Source organism: Siphateles boraxobius, unplaced genomic scaffold (assembly GCF_051911475.1).
Source record: "Siphateles boraxobius isolate OS27281-9 unplaced genomic scaffold, OSU_SipBor_1 248, whole genome shotgun sequence".
Taxonomy (NCBI): domain Eukaryota; kingdom Metazoa; phylum Chordata; class Actinopteri; order Cypriniformes; family Leuciscidae; genus Siphateles; species Siphateles boraxobius.
In genome coordinates this window covers 84,838-102,500 of record NW_027508864.1, presented here as the reverse complement: position 1 = coordinate 102,500, position 17,663 = coordinate 84,838, and the positions used below count along the sequence as shown (strand labels likewise).

The 17,663-nt window shown below is 51.2% G+C and overlaps 1 protein-coding gene across 1 annotated transcript in view; it reads left to right on the top strand.

Annotated features, from left to right (window-relative positions):
• Positions 1-17,663, top strand: part of LOC143749434 (uncharacterized) — a 60,324-nt gene that overhangs the window by 33,960 nt on the left and 8,701 nt on the right. The window contains exons 16-18 of the mRNA XM_077241926.1: positions 13,912-14,139; positions 14,231-14,358; positions 14,437-14,560. Coding sequence (XP_077098041.1) covers positions 13,912-14,139; positions 14,231-14,358; positions 14,437-14,560 — 480 coding nt within the window. The remainder of the gene's footprint in view (positions 1-13,911; positions 14,140-14,230; positions 14,359-14,436; positions 14,561-17,663) is intronic.

The window sequence follows — 17,663 nt, the reverse complement described above, 5'->3', positions numbered from 1 at the left end:
CGTAAGCAAAAAAAGTGTGTGGGTCCTCCCCCAGAAAAATCTTACTGGAGTAAATGCCATTTCATGTATTCTGGTGCCTTTTAATTAAACAAGTAAACTAAATTCTGCTTCATTTCGTGCGTTAAATGCACAGCTATCCGTGGATTATCCGCTGCTGATACCATGCTCATTTGCCAGCATTGACAACTTAAAGCTGTTATTGATGTTTGCAACGCAATATGTGAATGGAAGGGTACAACGGGCGGTTATTTTCGTCAGTTGCGTCTCGTTGAGAAATATATTGATCAGCAGAAATGGAGTTTAATTTATTAGGGCTTTACTCGAGTGGAATGGATTTGACTGACGGCGCTCTGAAAAGCGAACAGACATATGTGCTGAATTAGAAACTGTAGAAGTGAGTGGGTCCAATATCACTGGTCTTAAAAAGTGGGTGGGTCTTGTCCCACACATATACAATGGTTCCGATGCCCATGGATTTATCTAATTAAGATCTCTAATTAAGCCTCTTCCCACTCCGCGTCGCTGACGTGTTTCTCTCTGAGCGTCGCTGACGTGTTTCTCTCTGAGCGTCGCTGACATGTTTCTCTCTGAGCGCCGCTAACATGTTTCTCTCTGAGCGCCGCTAACGTGTTTCTCTCTGAGCGTCGCTGACGTGTTTCTCTCTGAGCGCCGCTAACGTGTTTCTCTCTGAGCGTCGCTGACGTGTTTCTCTCTGAGCGCCGCTAACGTATTTGTCTCTGAGCATCGCTGACGTGTTTCTCTCTGAGCGCCACTAACGTGTTTGTCTCTGAGCGTCGCTGACGTGTTTCTCTCTGAGCGTCGCTGACGTGTTTCTCTCTGAGCGCCGCTAACGTGTTTCTCTCTGAGCGCCCCTAACGTGTTTCTCTCTGAGCGTCGCTGACGTGTTTCTCTCTGAGCGTCACTGACGTGTTTCTCTCTGAGCGCCGCTAACATGTTTCTCTCTGAGCGCCGCTAACGTGTTTCTCTCTGAGCGTCGCTGACGTGTTTCTCTCTGAGCGCCGCTAACGTGTTTCTCTCTGAGCGTCGCTGACGTGTTTCTCTCTGAGCGCCGCTAACGTGTTTGTCTCTGAGCGTCGCTGACGTGTTTCTCTCTGAGCGCCGCTAACGTGTTTCTCTCTGAGCGCCGCTAACGTGTTTCTCTCTGAGCCCCGCTGACGTGTTTCTCTCTGAGCGTCGCTGACGTGTTTCTCTCTGAGCGCCGCTAACGTGTTTGTCTCTGAGCGTCGCTGACGTGTTTCTCTTTGAGCGCCGCTAACGTGTTTGTCTCTGAGCGTCGCTGACGTGTTTCTCTCTGAGCGCCGCTAACGTGTTTCTCTCTGAGCGCCGCTAACGTGTTTCTCTCTGAGCGCCGCTAACGTGTTTCTCTCTGAGCGTCGCTGACGTGTTTCTCTCTGAGCGCCGCTAACGTGTTTCTCTCTGAGCGTCGCTGACGTGTTTTCTCTGAGCGTCGCTGACGTGTTTCTCTCTGAGCGCAGCTAACGTGTTTGAGCACAGCTAACGTGTTTCTCTCTGAGCGTCGCTGACGTGTTTCTCTCTGAGGGCAGCTAACGTGTTTCTCTCTGAGCGTCGCTGACGTGTTTCTCTCTGAGGGCAGCTAACGTGTTTCTCTCTGAGCGTCGCTGACGTGTTTCTCTCTGAGCGCAGCTAACGTGTTTGAGCGCAGCTAACGTGTTTCTCTCTGAGCGTCGCTGACGTGTTTCTCTCTGAGGGCAGCTAACGTGTTTCTCTCTGATCGCAGCTGATGTGTTTCTCTCTGAGCGCCACTAACGTGTTTGTCTCTGAGCGTCGCTAACGTGTTTCTCTCTGATCGCAGCTGATGTGTTTCTCTCTGAGCGCCACTAACGTGTTTGTCTCTGAGCGTCGCTGACGTGTTTCTCTCTGAGCGTCGCTGACGTGTTTCTCTCTGAGCGCCGCTGACGTGTTTCTATCTGAGCGTCGCTGACGTGTTTCTCTCTGAGCGCCACTAACGTGTTTGTCTCTGAGCGTCGCTGACGTTTTTCTCTCTGAGCGCCACTAACGTGTTTGTCTCTGAGCGTCGCTGACGTGTTTCTCTCTGAGCGCCACTAACGTGTTTGTCTCTGAGCGTCGCTGACGTTTTTCTCTCTGAGCGCCGCTAACATGTTTCTCTCTGAGCGCCGCTAACGTGTTTCTCTCTGAGCGTCGCTGATGTGTTTGTCTCTGAGCGTCGCTGACGTGTTTCTCTCTGAGCGCCACTAACGTGTTTGTCTCTGAGCGTCGCTGACATGTTTCTCTCTGAGCGCCACTAACGTGTTTGTCTCTGAGCGTCGCTGACGTGTTTCTCTCTGAGCGCCACTAACGTGTTTGTCTCTGAGCGTCGCTGACGTTTTTCTCTCTGAGCGCCGCTAACATGTTTCTCTCTGAGCGCCGCTAACGTGTTTCTCTCTGAGCGCCGCTAACGTGTTTCTCTCTGAGCGTCGCTGACGTGTTTCTCTCTGAGCGCCGCTAACTTGTTTGTCTCTGAGCGTCGCTGACGTGTTTCTCTCTGAGCGCCACTAACGTGTTTGTCTCTGAGCGTCGCTGACGTGTTTCTCTCTGAGCGCCGCTAACGTGTTTCTCTCTGAGCGCCGCTGACGTGTTTCTCTCTGAGCGCCGCTGACGTGTTTCTCTCTGAGCGCCGCTGACGTGTTTCTCTCTGAGCGTTGCTGACGTGTTTCTCTCTGAGCGCCGCTAACGTGTTTGTCTCTGAGCGTCGCTGACGTGTTTCTCTCTGAGCGCCGCTAACGTGTTTCTCTCTGAGCGCAGCTAACGTGTTTCTCTCTGAGCGCAGCTAACGTGTTTCTCTCTGAGCGTCGCTGACGTGTTTTTCTCTGAGCGCCGCTAACGTGTTTCTCTCTGAGCGCAGCTGACGTGTTTCTCTCTGAGCGCAGCTAACGTGTTTCTCTCTGAGCGCAGCTAACGTGTTAGAGCGCAGCTAACGTGTTTCTCTCTGAGCGCCGCTGACGTGTTTCTCTCTGAGCGCCCCTGACGTGTTTTTCTCTGAGCGCAGCTAACGTGTTTGAGCGCAGCTAACGTGTTTCTCTCTGAGCGTCGCTGACGTGTTTCTCTCTGAGGGCAGCTAACGTGTTTCCCTCTGAGCGTCGCTGACGTGTTTCTCTCTGAGCGCAGCTAACGTGTTTGAGCGCAGCTAACGTGTTTCTCTCTGAGCGTCGCTGACGTGTTTCTCTCTGAGGGCAGCTAACGTGTTTCTCTCTGATCGCAGCTGATGTGTTTCTCTCTGAGCGTCGCTGACGTGTTTCTCTCTGAGCGTCGCTGACGTGTTTTTCTGAGCGCAGCTAACGTGTTTCTCTCTGAGCGCAGCTAACGTGTTTCTCTCTGAGCGCCGCTAACGTGTTTCTCTCTGAGCGCAGCTAACGTGTTTCTCTCTGAGCGTCGCTGACGTGTTTTTCTCTGAGCGCCGCTAACGTGTTGCTCTCTGAGCGCAGCTGACGTGTTTCTCTCTGAGCGCAGCTAACGTGTTTCTCTCTGAGCGCAGCTAACGTGTTTGAGCGCAGCTAACGTGTTTCTCTCTGAGCGCCGCTGACGTGTTTCTCTCTGAGCGCCGCTGACGTGTTTCTCTCTGAGGGCAGCTAACGTGTTTCTCTCTGAGCGTCGCTGACGTGTTTTTCTCTGAGCGTCGCTGACGTGTTTCTCTCTGAGCGCCACTAACGTGTTTGTCTCTGAGCGTCGCTGACGTGTTTCTCTCTGAGCGCCACTAACGTGTTTGTCTCTGAGCGTCGCTGACGTTTTTCTCTCTGAGCGCCGCTAACATGTTTCTCTCTGAGCGCCGCTAACGTGTTTCTCTCTGAGCGTCGCTGATGTGTTTGTCTCTGAGCGTCGCTGACGTGTTTCTCTCTGAGCGCCACTAACGTGTTTGTCTCTGAGCGTCGCTGACGTGTTTCTCTCTGAGCGCCACTAACGTGTTTGTCTCTGAGCGTCGCTGACGTTTTTCTCTCTGAGCGCCGCTAACATGTTTCTCTCTGAGCGCCGCTAACGTGTTTCTCTCTGAGCGCCGCTAACGTGTTTCTCTCTGAGCGTCGCTGACGTGTTTCTCTCTGAGCGCCGCTAACTTGTTTGTCTCTGAGCGTCGCTGACGTGTTTCTCTCTGAGCGCCACTAACGTGTTTGTCTCTGAGCGTCGCTGACGTGTTTCTCTCTGAGCGCCGCTAACGTGTTTCTCTCTGAGCGCCGCTGACGTGTTTCTCTCTGAGCGCCGCTGACGTGTTTCTCTCTGAGCGCCGCTGACGTGTTTCTCTCTGAGCGTTGCTGACGTGTTTCTCTCTGAGCGCCGCTAACGTGTTTGTCTCTGAGCGTCGCTGACGTGTTTCTCTCTGAGCGCCGCTAACGTGTTTCTCTCTGAGCGCAGCTAACGTGTTTCTCTCTGAGCGTCGCTGACGTGTTTCTCTCTGAGCGTCACTGACGTGTTTCTCTCTGAGCGCCGCTAACATGTTTCTCTCTGAGCGCCGCTAACGTGTTTCTCTCTGAGCGTCGCTGACGTGTTTCTCTCTGAGCGCCGCTAACGTGTTTCTCTCTGAGCGCAGCTGACGTGTTTCTCTCTGAGCGCAGCTAACGTGTTAGAGCGCAGCTAACGTGTTTCTCTCTGAGCGCCGCTGACGTGTTTCTCTCTGAGCGCCCCTGACGTGTTTTTCTCTGAGCGCAGCTAACGTGTTTGAGCGCAGCTAACGTGTTTCTCTCTGAGCGTCGCTGACGTGTTTCTCTCTGAGGGCAGCTAACGTGTTTCCCTCTGAGCGTCGCTGACGTGTTTCTCTCTGAGCGCAGCTAACGTGTTTGAGCGCAGCTAACGTGTTTCTCTCTGAGCGTCGCTGACGTGTTTCTCTCTGAGGGCAGCTAACGTGTTTCTCTCTGATCGCAGCTGATGTGTTTCTCTCTGAGCGTCGCTGACGTGTTTCTCTCTGAGCGTCGCTGACGTGTTTTTCTGAGCGCAGCTAACGTGTTTCTCTCTGAGCGCAGCTAACGTGTTTCTCTCTGAGCGCCGCTAACGTGTTTCTCTCTGAGCGCAGCTAACGTGTTTCTCTCTGAGCGTCGCTGACGTGTTTTTCTCTGAGCGTCGCTGACGTGTTTCTCTCTGAGCGCAGCTAACGTGTTTCTCTCTGAGCGCAGCTAACGTGTTTGAGCGCAGCTAACGTGTTTCTCTCTGAGCGCCGCTGACGTGTTTCTCTCTGAGCGCCGCTGACGTGTTTCTCTCTGAGGGCAGCTAACGTGTTTCTCTCTGAGCGTCGCTGACGTGTTTTTCTCTGAGCGTCGCTGACGTGTTTCTCTCTGAGCGCCACTAACGTGTTTGTCTCTGAGCGTCGCTGACGTTTTTCTCTCTGAGCGCCGCTAACATGTTTCTCTCTGAGCGCCGCTAACGTGTTTCTCTCTGAGCGTCGCTGATGTGTTTGTCTCTGAGCGTCGCTGACGTGTTTCTCTCTGAGCGCCACTAACGTGTTTGTCTCTGAGCGTCGCTGACGTGTTTCTCTCTGAGCGCCACTAACGTGTTTGTCTCTGAGCGTCGCTGACGTTTTTCTCTCTGAGCGCCGCTAACATGTTTCTCTCTGAGCGCCGCTAACGTGTTTCTCTCTGAGCGCCGCTAACGTGTTTCTCTCTGAGCGTCGCTGACGTGTTTCTCTCTGAGCGCCGCTAACTTGTTTGTCTCTGAGCGTCGCTGACGTGTTTCTCTCTGAGCGCCACTAACGTGTTTGTCTCTGAGCGTCGCTGACGTGTTTCTCTCTGAGCGCCGCTAACGTGTTTCTCTCTGAGCGCCGCTGACGTGTTTCTCTCTGAGCGCCGCTGACGTGTTTCTCTCTGAGCGCAGCTGACGTGTTTCTCTCTGAGCGTTGCTGACGTGTTTCTCTCTGAGCGCCGCTAACGTGTTTGTCTCTGAGCGTCGCTGACGTGTTTCTCTCTGAGCGCCGCTAACGTGTTTCTCTCTGAGCGCAGCTAACGTGTTTCTCTCTGAGCGTCGCTGACGTGTTTCTCTCTGAGCGTCACTGACGTGTTTCTCTCTGAGCGCCGCTAACATGTTTCTCTCTGAGCGCCGCTAACGTGTTTCTCTCTGAGCGTCGCTGACGTGTTTCTCTCTGAGCGCCGCTAACGTGTTTCTCTCTGAGCGTCGCTGACGTGTTTCTCTCTGAGCGCCGCTAACGTGTTTGTCTCTGAGCGTCGCTGACGTGTTTCTCTCTGAGCGCCGCTGACGTGTTTCTCTCTGAGCGCCGCTAACGTGTTTCTCTCTGAGCCCCGCTGACGTGTTTCTCTCTGAGCGTCGCTGACGTGTTTCTCTCTGAGCGCCGCTAACGTGTTTGTCTCTGAGCGTCGCTGACGTGTTTCTCTTTGAGCGCCGCTAACGTGTTTGTCTCTGAGCGTCGCTGACGTGTTTCTCTCTGAGCGCCGCTAACGTGTTTCTCTCTGAGCGCCGCTAACGTGTTTCTCTCTGAGCGCCGCTAACGTGTTTCTCTCTGAGCGTCGCTGACGTGTTTCTCTCTGAGCGCCGCTAACGTGTTTCTCTCTGAGCGTCGCTGACGTGTTTTCTCTGAGCGTCGCTGACGTGTTTCTCTCTGAGCGCAGCTAACGTGTTTGAGCACAGCTAACGTGTTTCTCTCTGAGCGTCGCTGACGTGTTTCTCTCTGAGGGCAGCTAACGTGTTTCTCTCTGAGCGTCGCTGACGTGTTTCTCTCTGAGGGCAGCTAACGTGTTTTTCTCTGAGCGTCGCTGACGTGTTTCTCTCTGAGCGCAGCTAACGTGTTTGAGCGCAGCTAACGTGTTTCTCTCTGAGCGTCGCTGACGTGTTTCTCTCTGAGGGCAGCTAACGTGTTTCTCTCTGATCGCAGCTGATGTGTTTCTCTCTGAGCGCCACTAACGTGTTTGTCTCTGAGCGTCGCTAACGTGTTTCTCTCTGAGCGCCGCTAACGTGTTTCTCTCTGAGCGCAGCTAACGTGTTTCTCTCTGAGCGCAGCTAACGTGTTTCTCTCTGAGCGTCGCTGACGTGTTTTTCTCTGAGCGCCGCTAACGTGTTTCTCTCTGAGCGCAGCTGACGTGTTTCTCTCTGAGCGCAGCTAACGTGTTTCTCTCTGAGCGCAGCTAACGTGTTAGAGCGCAGCTAACGTGTTTCTCTCTGAGCGCCGCTGACGTGTTTCTCTCTGAGCGCCCCTGACGTGTTTTTCTCTGAGCGCAGCTAACGTGTTTGAGCGCAGCTAACGTGTTTCTCTCTGAGCGTCGCTGACGTGTTTCTCTCTGAGGGCAGCTAACGTGTTTCCCTCTGAGCGTCGCTGACGTGTTTCTCTCTGAGCGCAGCTAACGTGTTTGAGCGCAGCTAACGTGTTTCTCTCTGAGCGTCGCTGACGTGTTTCTCTCTGAGGGCAGCTAACGTGTTTCTCTCTGATCGCAGCTGATGTGTTTCTCTCTGAGCGTCGCTTACGTGTTTCTCTCTGAGCGTCGCTGACGTGTTTTTCTGAGCGCAGCTAACGTGTTTCTCTCTGAGCGTCGCTGATGTGTTTGTCTCTGAGCGTCGCTGACGTGTTTCTCTCTGAGCGCCACTAACGTGTTTGTCTCTGAGCGTCGCTGACGTGTTTCTCTCTGAGCGCCACTAACGTGTTTGTCTCTGAGCGTCGCTGACGTTTTTCTCTCTGAGCGCCGCTAACATGTTTCTCTCTGAGCGCCGCTAACGTGTTTCTCTCTGAGCGCCGCTAACGTGTTTCTCTCTGAGCGTCGCTGACGTGTTTCTCTCTGAGCGCCGCTAACTTGTTTGTCTCTGAGCGTCGCTGACGTGTTTCTCTCTGAGCGCCACTAACGTGTTTGTCTCTGAGCGTCGCTGACGTGTTTCTCTCTGAGCGCCGCTAACGTGTTTCTCTCTGAGCGCCGCTGACGTGTTTCTCTCTGAGCGCCGCTGACGTGTTTCTCTCTGAGCGTTGCTGACGTGTTTCTCTCTGAGCGCCGCTAACGTGTTTGTCTCTGAGCGTCACTGACGTGTTTCTCTCTGAGCGCCGCTAACGTGTTTCTCTCTGAGCGCAGCTAACGTGTTTCTCTCTGAGCGCAGCTAACGTGTTTCTCTCTGAGCGTCGCTGACGTGTTTTTCTCTGAGCGCCGCTAACGTGTTTCTCTCTGAGCGCAGCTGACGTGTTTCTCTCTGAGCGCAGCTAACGTGTTTCTCTCTGAGCGCAGCTAACGTGTTAGAGCGCAGCTAACGTGTTTCTCTCTGAGCGCCGCTGACGTGTTTCTCTCTGAGCGCCCCTGACGTGTTTTTCTCTGAGCGCAGCTAACGTGTTTGAGCGCAGCTAACGTGTTTCTCTCTGAGCGTCGCTGACGTGTTTCTCTCTGAGGGCAGCTAACGTGTTTCCCTCTGAGCGTCGCTGACGTGTTTCTCTCTGAGCGCAGCTAACGTGTTTGAGCGCAGCTAACGTGTTTCTCTCTGAGCGTCGCTGACGTGTTTCTCTCTGAGGGCAGCTAACGTGTTTCTCTCTGATCGCAGCTGATGTGTTTCTCTCTGAGCGTCGCTGACGTGTTTCTCTCTGAGCGTCGCTGACGTGTTTTTCTGAGCGCAGCTAACGTGTTTCTCTCTGAGCGCAGCTAACGTGTTTCTCTCTGAGCGCCGCTAACGTGTTTCTCTCTGAGCGCAGCTAACGTGTTTCTCTCTGAGCGTCGCTGACGTGTTTTTCTCTGAGCGCCGCTAACGTGTTGCTCTCTGAGCGCAGCTGACGTGTTTCTCTCTGAGCGCAGCTAACGTGTTTCTCTCTGAGCGCAGCTAACGTGTTTGAGCGCAGCTAACGTGTTTCTCTCTGAGCGCCGCTGACGTGTTTCTCTCTGAGCGCCGCTGACGTGTTTCTCTCTGAGGGCAGCTAACGTGTTTCTCTCTGAGCGTCGCTGACGTGTTTTTCTCTGAGCGTCGCTGACGTGTTTCTCTCTGAGCGCCACTAACGTGTTTGTCTCTGAGCGTCGCTGACGTGTTTCTCTCTGAGCGCCACTAACGTGTTTGTCTCTGAGCGTCGCTGACGTTTTTCTCTCTGAGCGCCGCTAACATGTTTCTCTCTGAGCGCCGCTGACGTGTTTCTCTCTGAGCGTCGCTGATGTGTTTGTCTCTGAGCGTCGCTGACGTGTTTCTCTCTGAGCGCCACTAACGTGTTTGTCTCTGAGCGTCGCTGACGTGTTTCTCTCTGAGCGCCACTAACGTGTTTGTCTCTGAGCGTCGCTGACGTTTTTCTCTCTGAGCGCCGCTAACATGTTTCTCTCTGAGCGCCGCTAACGTGTTTCTCTCTGAGCGCCGGTAACGTGTTTCTCTCTGAGCGTCGCTGACGTGTTTCTCTCTGAGCGCCGCTAACTTGTTTGTCTCTGAGCGTCGCTGACGTGTTTCTCTCTGAGCGCCACTAACGTGTTTGTCTCTGAGCGTCGCTGACGTGTTTCTCTCTGAGCGCCGCTAACGTGTTTCTCTCTGAGCGCCGCTGACGTGTTTCTCTCTGAGCGCCGCTGACGTGTTTCTCTCTGAGCGCCGCTGACGTGTTTCTCTCTGAGCGTTGCTGACGTGTTTCTCTCTGAGCGCCGCTAACGTGTTTGTCTCTGAGCGTCGCTGACGTGTTTCTCTCTGAGCGCCGCTAACGTGTTTCTCTCTGAGCGCAGCTAACGTGTTTCTCTCTGAGCGTCGCTGACGTGTTTTTCTCTGAGCGCCGCTAACGTGTTTCTCTCTGAGCGCAGCTGACGTGTTTCTCTCTGAGCGCAGCTAACGTGTTTCTCTCTGAGCGCAGCTAACGTGTTAGAGCGCAGCTAACGTGCTTCTCTCTGAGCGCCGCTGACGTGTTTCTCTCTGAGCGCCCCTGACGTGTTTCTCTCTGAGTGCAGCTAAGTGTTTCTCTCTGAGCGTCGCTGACGTGTTTTTCTCTGAGCGCAGCTAACGTGTTTGAGCGCAGCTAACGTGTTTCTCTCTGAGCGTCGCTGACGTGTTTCTCTCTGAGGGCAGCTAACGTGTTTCCCTCTGAGCGTCGCTGACGTGTTTCTCTCTGAGCGCAGCTAACGTGTTTGAGCGCAGCTAACGTGTTTCTCTCTGAGCGTCGCTGACGTGTTTCTCTCTGAGGGCAGCTAACGTGTTTCTCTCTGATCGCAGCTGATGTGTTTCTCTCTGAGCGTCGCTGACGTGTTTCTCTCTGAGCGTCGCTGACGTGTTTTTCTGAGCGCAGCTAACGTGTTTCTCTCTGAGCGCAGCTAACGTGTTTCTCTCTGAGCGCCGCTAACGTGTTTCTCTCTGAGCGCAGCTAACGTGTTTCTCTCTGAGCGTCGCTGACGTGTTTTTCTCTGAGCGCCGCTAACGTGTTTCTCTCTGAGCGCAGCTGACGTGTTTCTCTCTGAGCGCAGCTAACGTGTTTCTCTCTGAGCGCAGCTAACGTGTTTGAGCGCAGCTAACGTGTTTCTCTCTGAGCGCCGCTGACGTGTTTCTCTCTGAGGGCAGCTAACGTGTTTCTCTCTGAGCGTCGCTGACGTGTTTTTCTCTGAGCGCAGCTAACGTGTTTGAGCGCAGCTAACGTGTTTCTCTCTGAGCGTCGCTGACGTGTTTCTCTCTGAGGGCAGCTAACGTGTTTCCCTCTGAGCGTCGCTGACGTGTTTCTCTCTGAGCGCAGCTGACGTGTTTGAGCGCAGATAACGTGTTTCTCTCTGAGCGCAGCTAACGTGTTTCTCTCTGAGCGTCGCTGACGTGTTTTTCTCTGAGCGCCGCTAACGTGTTTCTCTCTGAGCGCAGCTGACGTGTTTCTCTCTGAGCGCAGCTAACGTGTTTCTCTCTGAGCGCAGCTAACGTGTTAGAGCGCAGCTAACGTGTTTCTCTCTGAGCGCCGCTGACGTGTTTCTCTCTGAGCGCCCCTGACGTGTTTTTCTCTGAGCGCAGCTAACGTGTTTGAGCGCAGCTAACGTGTTTCTCTCTGAGCGTCGCTGACGTGTTTCTCTCTGAGGGCAGCTAACGTGTTTCCCTCTGAGCGTCGCTGACGTGTTTCTCTCTGAGCGCAGCTAACGTGTTTGAGCGCAGCTAACGTGTTTCTCTCTGAGCGTCGCTGACGTGTTTCTCTCTGAGGGCAGCTAACGTGTTTCTCTCTGATCGCAGCTGATGTGTTTCTCTCTGAGCGTCGCTGACGTGTTTCTCTCTGAGCGTCGCTGACGTGTTTTTCTGAGCGCAGCTAACGTGTTTCTCGCTGAGCGCAGCTAACGTGTTTCTCTCTGAGCGCCGCTAACGTGTTTCTCTCTGAGCGCAGCTAACGTGTTTCTCTCTGAGCGTCGCTGACGTGTTTTTCTCTGAGCGCCGCTAACGCGTTTCTCTCTGAGCGCAGCTGACGTGTTTCTCTCTGAGCGCAGCTAACGTGTTTCTCTCTGAGCGCAGCTAACGTGTTTGAGCGCAGCTAACGTGTTTCTCTCTGAGCGCCGCTGACGTGTTTCTCTCTGAGCGCCGCTGACGTGTTTCTCTCTGAGGGCAGCTAACGTGTTTCTCTCTGAGCGTCGCTGACGTGTTTTTCTCTGAGCGTCGCTGACGTGTTTCTCTCTGAGCGCCACTAACGTGTTTGTCTCTGAGCGTCGCTGACGTGTTTCTCTCTGAGCGCCACTAACGTGTTTGTCTCTGAGCGTCGCTGACGTTTTTCTCTCTGAGCGCCGCTAACATGTTTCTCTCTGAGCGCCGCTAACGTGTTTCTCTCTGAGCGTCGCTGATGTGTTTGTCTCTGAGCGTCGCTGACGTGTTTCTCTCTGAGCGCCACTAACGTGTTTGTCTCTGAGCGTCGCTGACGTGTTTCTCTCTGAGCGCCACTAACGTGTTTGTCTCTGAGCGTCGCTGACGTTTTTCTCTCTGAGCGCCGCTAACATGTTTCTCTCTGAGCGCCGCTAACGTGTTTCTCTCTGAGCGCCGCTAACGTGTTTCTCTCTGAGCGTCGCTGACGTGTTTCTCTCTGAGCGCCGCTAACTTGTTTGTCTCTGAGCGTCGCTGACGTGTTTCTCTCTGAGCGCCACTAACGTGTTTGTCTCTGAGCGTCGCTGACGTGTTTCTCTCTGAGCGCCGCTAACGTGTTTCTCTCTGAGCGCCGCTGACGTGTTTCTCTCTGAGCGCCGCTGACGTGTTTCTCTCTGAGCGCCGCTGACGTGTTTCTCTCTGAGCGTTGCTGACGTGTTTCTCTCTGAGCGCCGCTAACGTGTTTGTCTCTGAGCGTCGCTGACGTGTTTCTCTCTGAGCGCCGCTAACGTGTTTCTCTCTGAGCGCAGCTGACGTGTTTCTCTCTGAGCGTTGCTGACGTGTTTCTCTCTGAGCGCCGCTAACGTGTTTGTCTCTGAGCGTCGCTGACGTGTTTCTCTCTGAGCGCCGCTAACGTGTTTCTCTCTGAGCGCAGCTAACGTGTTTCTCTCTGAGCGCAGCTAACGTGTTTCTCTCTGAGCGTCGCTGACGTGTTTTTCTCTGAGCGCCGCTAACGTGTTTCTCTCTGAGCGCAGCTGACGTGTTTCTCTCTGAGCGCAGCTAACGTGTTTCTCTCTGAGCGCAGCTAACGTGTTAGAGCGCAGCTAACGTGTTTCTCTCTGAGCGCCGCTGACGTGTTTCTCTCTGAGCGCCCCTGACGTGTTTCTCTCTGAGTGCAGCTAAGTGTTTCTCTCTGAGCGTCGCTGACGTGTTTTTCTCTGAGCGCAGCTAACGTGTTTGAGCGCAGCTAACGTGTTTCTCTCTGAGCGTCGCTGACGTGTTTCTCTCTGAGGGCAGCTAACGTGTTTCCCTCTGAGCGTCGCTGACGTGTTTCTCTCTGAGCGCAGCTAACGTGTTTGAGCGCAGCTAACGTGTTTCTCTCTGAGCGTCGCTGACGTGTTTCTCTCTGAGGGCAGCTAACGTGTTTCTCTCTGATCGCAGCTGATGTGTTTCTCTCTGAGCGTCGCTGACGTGTTTCTCTCTGAGCGTCGCTGACGTGTTTTTCTGAGCGCAGCTAACGTGTTTCTCTCTGAGCGCCGCTAACGTGTTTCTCTCTGAGCGCAGCTAACGTGTTTCTCTCTGAGCGTCGCTGACGTGTTTTTCTCTGAGCGCCGCTAACGTGTTCCTCTCTGAGCGCAGCTGACGTGTTTCTCTCTGAGCGCAGCTAACGTGTTTCTCTCTGAGCGCAGCTAACGTGTTTGAGCGCAGCTAACGTGTTTCTCTCTGAGCGCCGCTGACGTGTTTCTCTCTGAGCGCCGCTGACGTGTTTCTCTCTGAGGGCAGCTAACGTGTTTCTCTCTGAGCGTCGCTGACGTGTTTTTCTCTGAGCGCAGCTAACGTGTTTGAGCGCAGCTAACGTGTTTCTCTCTGAGCGTCGCTGACGTGTTTCCCTCTGAGCGTCGCTGACGTGTTTCTCTCTGAGCGCAGCTGACGTGTTTGAGCGCAGATAACGTGTTTCTCTCTGAGCGTCGCTGACGTGTTTCTCTCTGAGGGCAGCTAACGTGTTTCTCTCTGATCGCAGCTGATGTGTTTCTCTCTGAGCGTCGCTGACTTGTTTCTCTCTGAGCGTCGCTGACGTGTTTTTCTGAGCGCAGCTAACGTGTTTCTCTCTGAGCGCAGCTAACGTGTTTCTCTCTGAGCGCCGCTAACGTGTTTCTCTCTGAGCGCAGCTAACGTGTTTCTCTCTGAGCGTCGCTGACGTGTTTTTCTCTGAGCGCCGCTAACGTGTTTCTCTCTGAGCGCAGCTGACGTGTTTCTCTCTGAGCGCAGCTAACGTGTTTGAGCGCAGCTAACGTGTTTCTCTCTGAGCGCCGCTGACGTTTTTCTCTCTGAGCGCCGCTGACGTGTTTCTCTCTGAGGGCAGCTAATGTGTTTCTCTCTGAGCGTCGCTGACGTGTTTCTCTCTGAGCGCAGCTAACGCGTTTCTCTCTGAGCGCAGCTAACGTGTTTCTCTCTGAGCGCAGCTAACGTGTTTCTCTCTGAGAGCAGCTACGAGCCTACAGCCAGACGCGGTACACCGGAGAGAGCCGCGAGTTTGAGAGCGACTGTGACGTAACACGCCTCGCGTCCTTCAGGGTGATCCGAGGAAACTGGCTGCTGTTCGATAAGGAGGGATATTCTGGGAACCAATATATCCTGGGGGAGGGGCTTTACCCTGACCTCACTTCCTGTGGCTGTTTATCAAGCGCCATCAAGTCTTTAAAGCCCATTCCATACGTGAGTCGATGACAGCAAACATCACCATATTACAGTAGACACAAGAAATAAACATGATTCCCATGACCTTTGTATGTGTTTCTGGGTTCAGAGTTTCACGGAGCCGTCCGTGAGTCTGTTTTCTCTCAGCAGTTTCGAGGGCCTTGAAGAAACGTGTTTCTCAGACGTGGAGAGCATGAGCCATTTCTTCAGCCAGTCTGTGAGAGTCACCAGCGGCCTGTAAGAGCTCCTTCACTACTCGCTGTTCCTGTTAATAATGCCCTCAGTCAAGGTGACGAACACGCTGTCGTCTCACAGGTGGGTCGCATATGAATATGCTCATTTTAAAGGCCGCCAGATGCTCGTGCAGCCTGGAGAATATCCGGTGTGGGGGGATCGGAGCGGCTGGGAGACTATCGGGTCGCTGAAGCCTCTCAAACAGGTCAGTTAAAAAAAAAAATCACAATTAACTAATCGTGAAAAATGACAATTACAGGTTCTGCATGGATCTGGGTTTACACCATATTTACACCGTGAACAGTGATTGGCCACTGCATTAACGTCTGTGATTGGTTACAATGGTGCAGAAGGAATCTGCTCACGAACACTCTCATCATAACTAACAGTGTAAACACAATGTTAATGACTAATTGATTTAGCAGTATACACATTTTATTATTAGAACGGGAGTTTTTCAGAGATCGCAGAGTCTGGCTGAACTGACGGGATGGTGGGCGATATAACAAAAACATCATATGATCGTGTCACGGTTTTTGTTCATACTGGCTTTAAGTGATAATAGAATATTAGAATAATAGAAGATTAGATCATAGAAATTACCGTAACAGATTGTTTAGGCTTTACCACAGCTCTAGGACAAAGTTATTGTCCAGCGATAGTCTTTATTGATTCACTTCCGTTGCGAAGATCATTAGTTATTAACTTAGGGGCCGCTAACACGACACCGTTCTAACAGAAAACCCCTAACGCGCTCCGGCCGCCCATCCGCACAAAACAGTGCCTGGTGTCTCGAGAACGCACTCCCTGAAATAGGAAGTAGGTGAAAACAATTATCCGTTTATTCTGCGCAAACCTTAAAGCTGCATTTCGCAAACCCGCGAAAACGTAGACAGCGCACACATGCGCATCACGTGTTCAGTCGGTATGTATGCACGTTTGAATATATATGTGCGCAGGCGTGTAGTCCTTCACAAATCAACCCTCAACAAACTACTTTGTCTGGCCTTAAAAATTTATAATACATACATTTTTGTCGCGTCTGCGTAGCCACTTGAACCGGAATTATCCCGACAACGTTTTATTTGTTCAGAGGGTTAGAGGCCTTTACAGCTGAGAGAGTAGTTGACACTTCAGGACTGCGTTGTCGTCGGTTCCAGGCGCAGGTCCTGTGTGTGTGTGTGTGTGTGTGTGTGTGTGTGTGTGTGTGTGTGTGTGTGTGTGTGTGTGTGTGTGTGTGTGTGTGTGTGTGTGTGTGTGTGTGTGTGTGTGTGAATTGGTAAGACCACACACACACACACACACACACCCAGGTTCTTAAACGACGACGAGGACTTGACAGAGCAGCATCAAGTGTTAGACAGTATTCTAGGTTATTACGTGAAGACGTTTTTTTTGTCCAATAATTACAATCTCTGTTTTTTCAGAATTAAGTTGTAGGAAATTACTAGCCATCCTGTTTTTTATATCAGCTCTGCATTCCGTTCATTTTGTGAATTGGTAAGTTTCATCAGGGAGTGAAGAAAAATTAGAGCTGAGTATCATCAGCATAACAGTGAAAACTAATGCCATGCTTCCTAATGATATCTCCTAAAGGTAGCATGTACAGAGTGAACAGCAGCGGTCCTAGTACTGAGCCTTGTGGTACGCCATACTGAACTCGTGATCGATAAGAAATCTCTTCATTTACTGCTACAAACTGATAACGGTCAGATAAGCATGATTTAAACCATGCTAATGCAATTCCACTAATGCCAACATCATTTTCGAGTCTATTTAAAAGAATGTTGTGGTCAATGCTGTCAAATGCAGCACTAAGATCGAGTAACACTAATAGAGAGATACAACCACGATCGGATGATAAGAGCAAATCATTTGTGACTCTAATGAGAGCTGTCTCAGTGCAATGGTGCGGTCTAAATCCTGATTGAAAATCCTCACAGACACCATTTCTTTCTAAAAAGGAGCACAGTTGTGAGGATACTGCCTTTTCTAGTATCTTTGACATAAAAGGTAGATTCGAGACCGGCCTGTAATTGACTAATTCTGTAGGTTCAAGTTGCGTTTTTTTAACAAGCGGTTTAATCATAGCCAGCTTAAAAGTTTTGGGTACGTATCCTAATGACAAAGATGAATTAAGGATATTAAAAAGAGGATCTATGACCTCTGGAAGCATCGCTTTCAATAGTTTAGTCGGTATAGGGTCTAACATACATGTTGTCGATTTAGAGATGATTTAACGACTTTAGAAAATTCTTCCTCTCCTATTGCAATGAATAAATCAAATTTTTCGTCAGTGAGACTACACTGCACTGTCTGATGCGATACTGTAGTAACTGTTGCATAGTTATAATTTTCTCCCTGATATTATCAATCTTGTAATTAAAGAAGGTCATAAAGTCATTACTGCTGTGCTGCTTGGAAACGTCTGGGGTTGAAGCTTTATTTTTCGTTAGTTTAGCCACTGTTTCAGATAAATACCTAGGGTTTTGTTTATTTTCTTCTAATAGGGTTGAAAAATAAGCAGATCTAGCAGCTTTTAAAGCCTCTCTGTACGCAATCATGCTCTCCTTCCATGCAATGCGAAATACCTCTAGTTTTGTTTTCTTCCAGTTGAGCTCCATTTGTCAGGCCGCTGTCTTAAGGGCCTGAGTGTCCTCGTTGTACCATGGCGTTGGACTATTTTCTTAAATCTTCTTTAAGCGCAACGGAGCAACTGTGTTTCTTTCGCAATATTGAGTTCTTCTAAGCTATCTGGGATGCTGAGATGCTGAAACTGATCAGGAAGATTATTAATAAAGCAATCTTTAGTGGCAGAAGTGATAGGTCTAACATATCAACATATCGGAGTCAGCTTTTGCAGCCTTGGCTAAATGAAGTTTACATGAGACTAGATAATGATCCGAGATGTCATCGCTCTGCTGTAGAATTTCAACAGCATCGACATTGATTCCTTGTGATAATATTAGATCTAGAGTATGATTACGACAATGAGTAGGTCCTGACACGTGTTGTCTAACTCCAATAGAGTTAAGAATGTCTTTAAATGCCATTCCTAATGCATCTTTTCCATTATCTACATGTATATTAAAATCACCAACAATTAAGGCTTTATCTGCAGCCAGTAATAACTCTGATAGAAAATCAGCAAATTCTTTGATAAAGTCTGTATGGTGCCCTGGTGGCATGTATACAGTAGCCAGCACAAATCTCAAACGTGATTTATCATTTACACTAGATAGTGTTACATTAAGTTTCTCACCAATCAGTTCACCCTCAATGCCTCAATGTATATACTAATAGGTGTC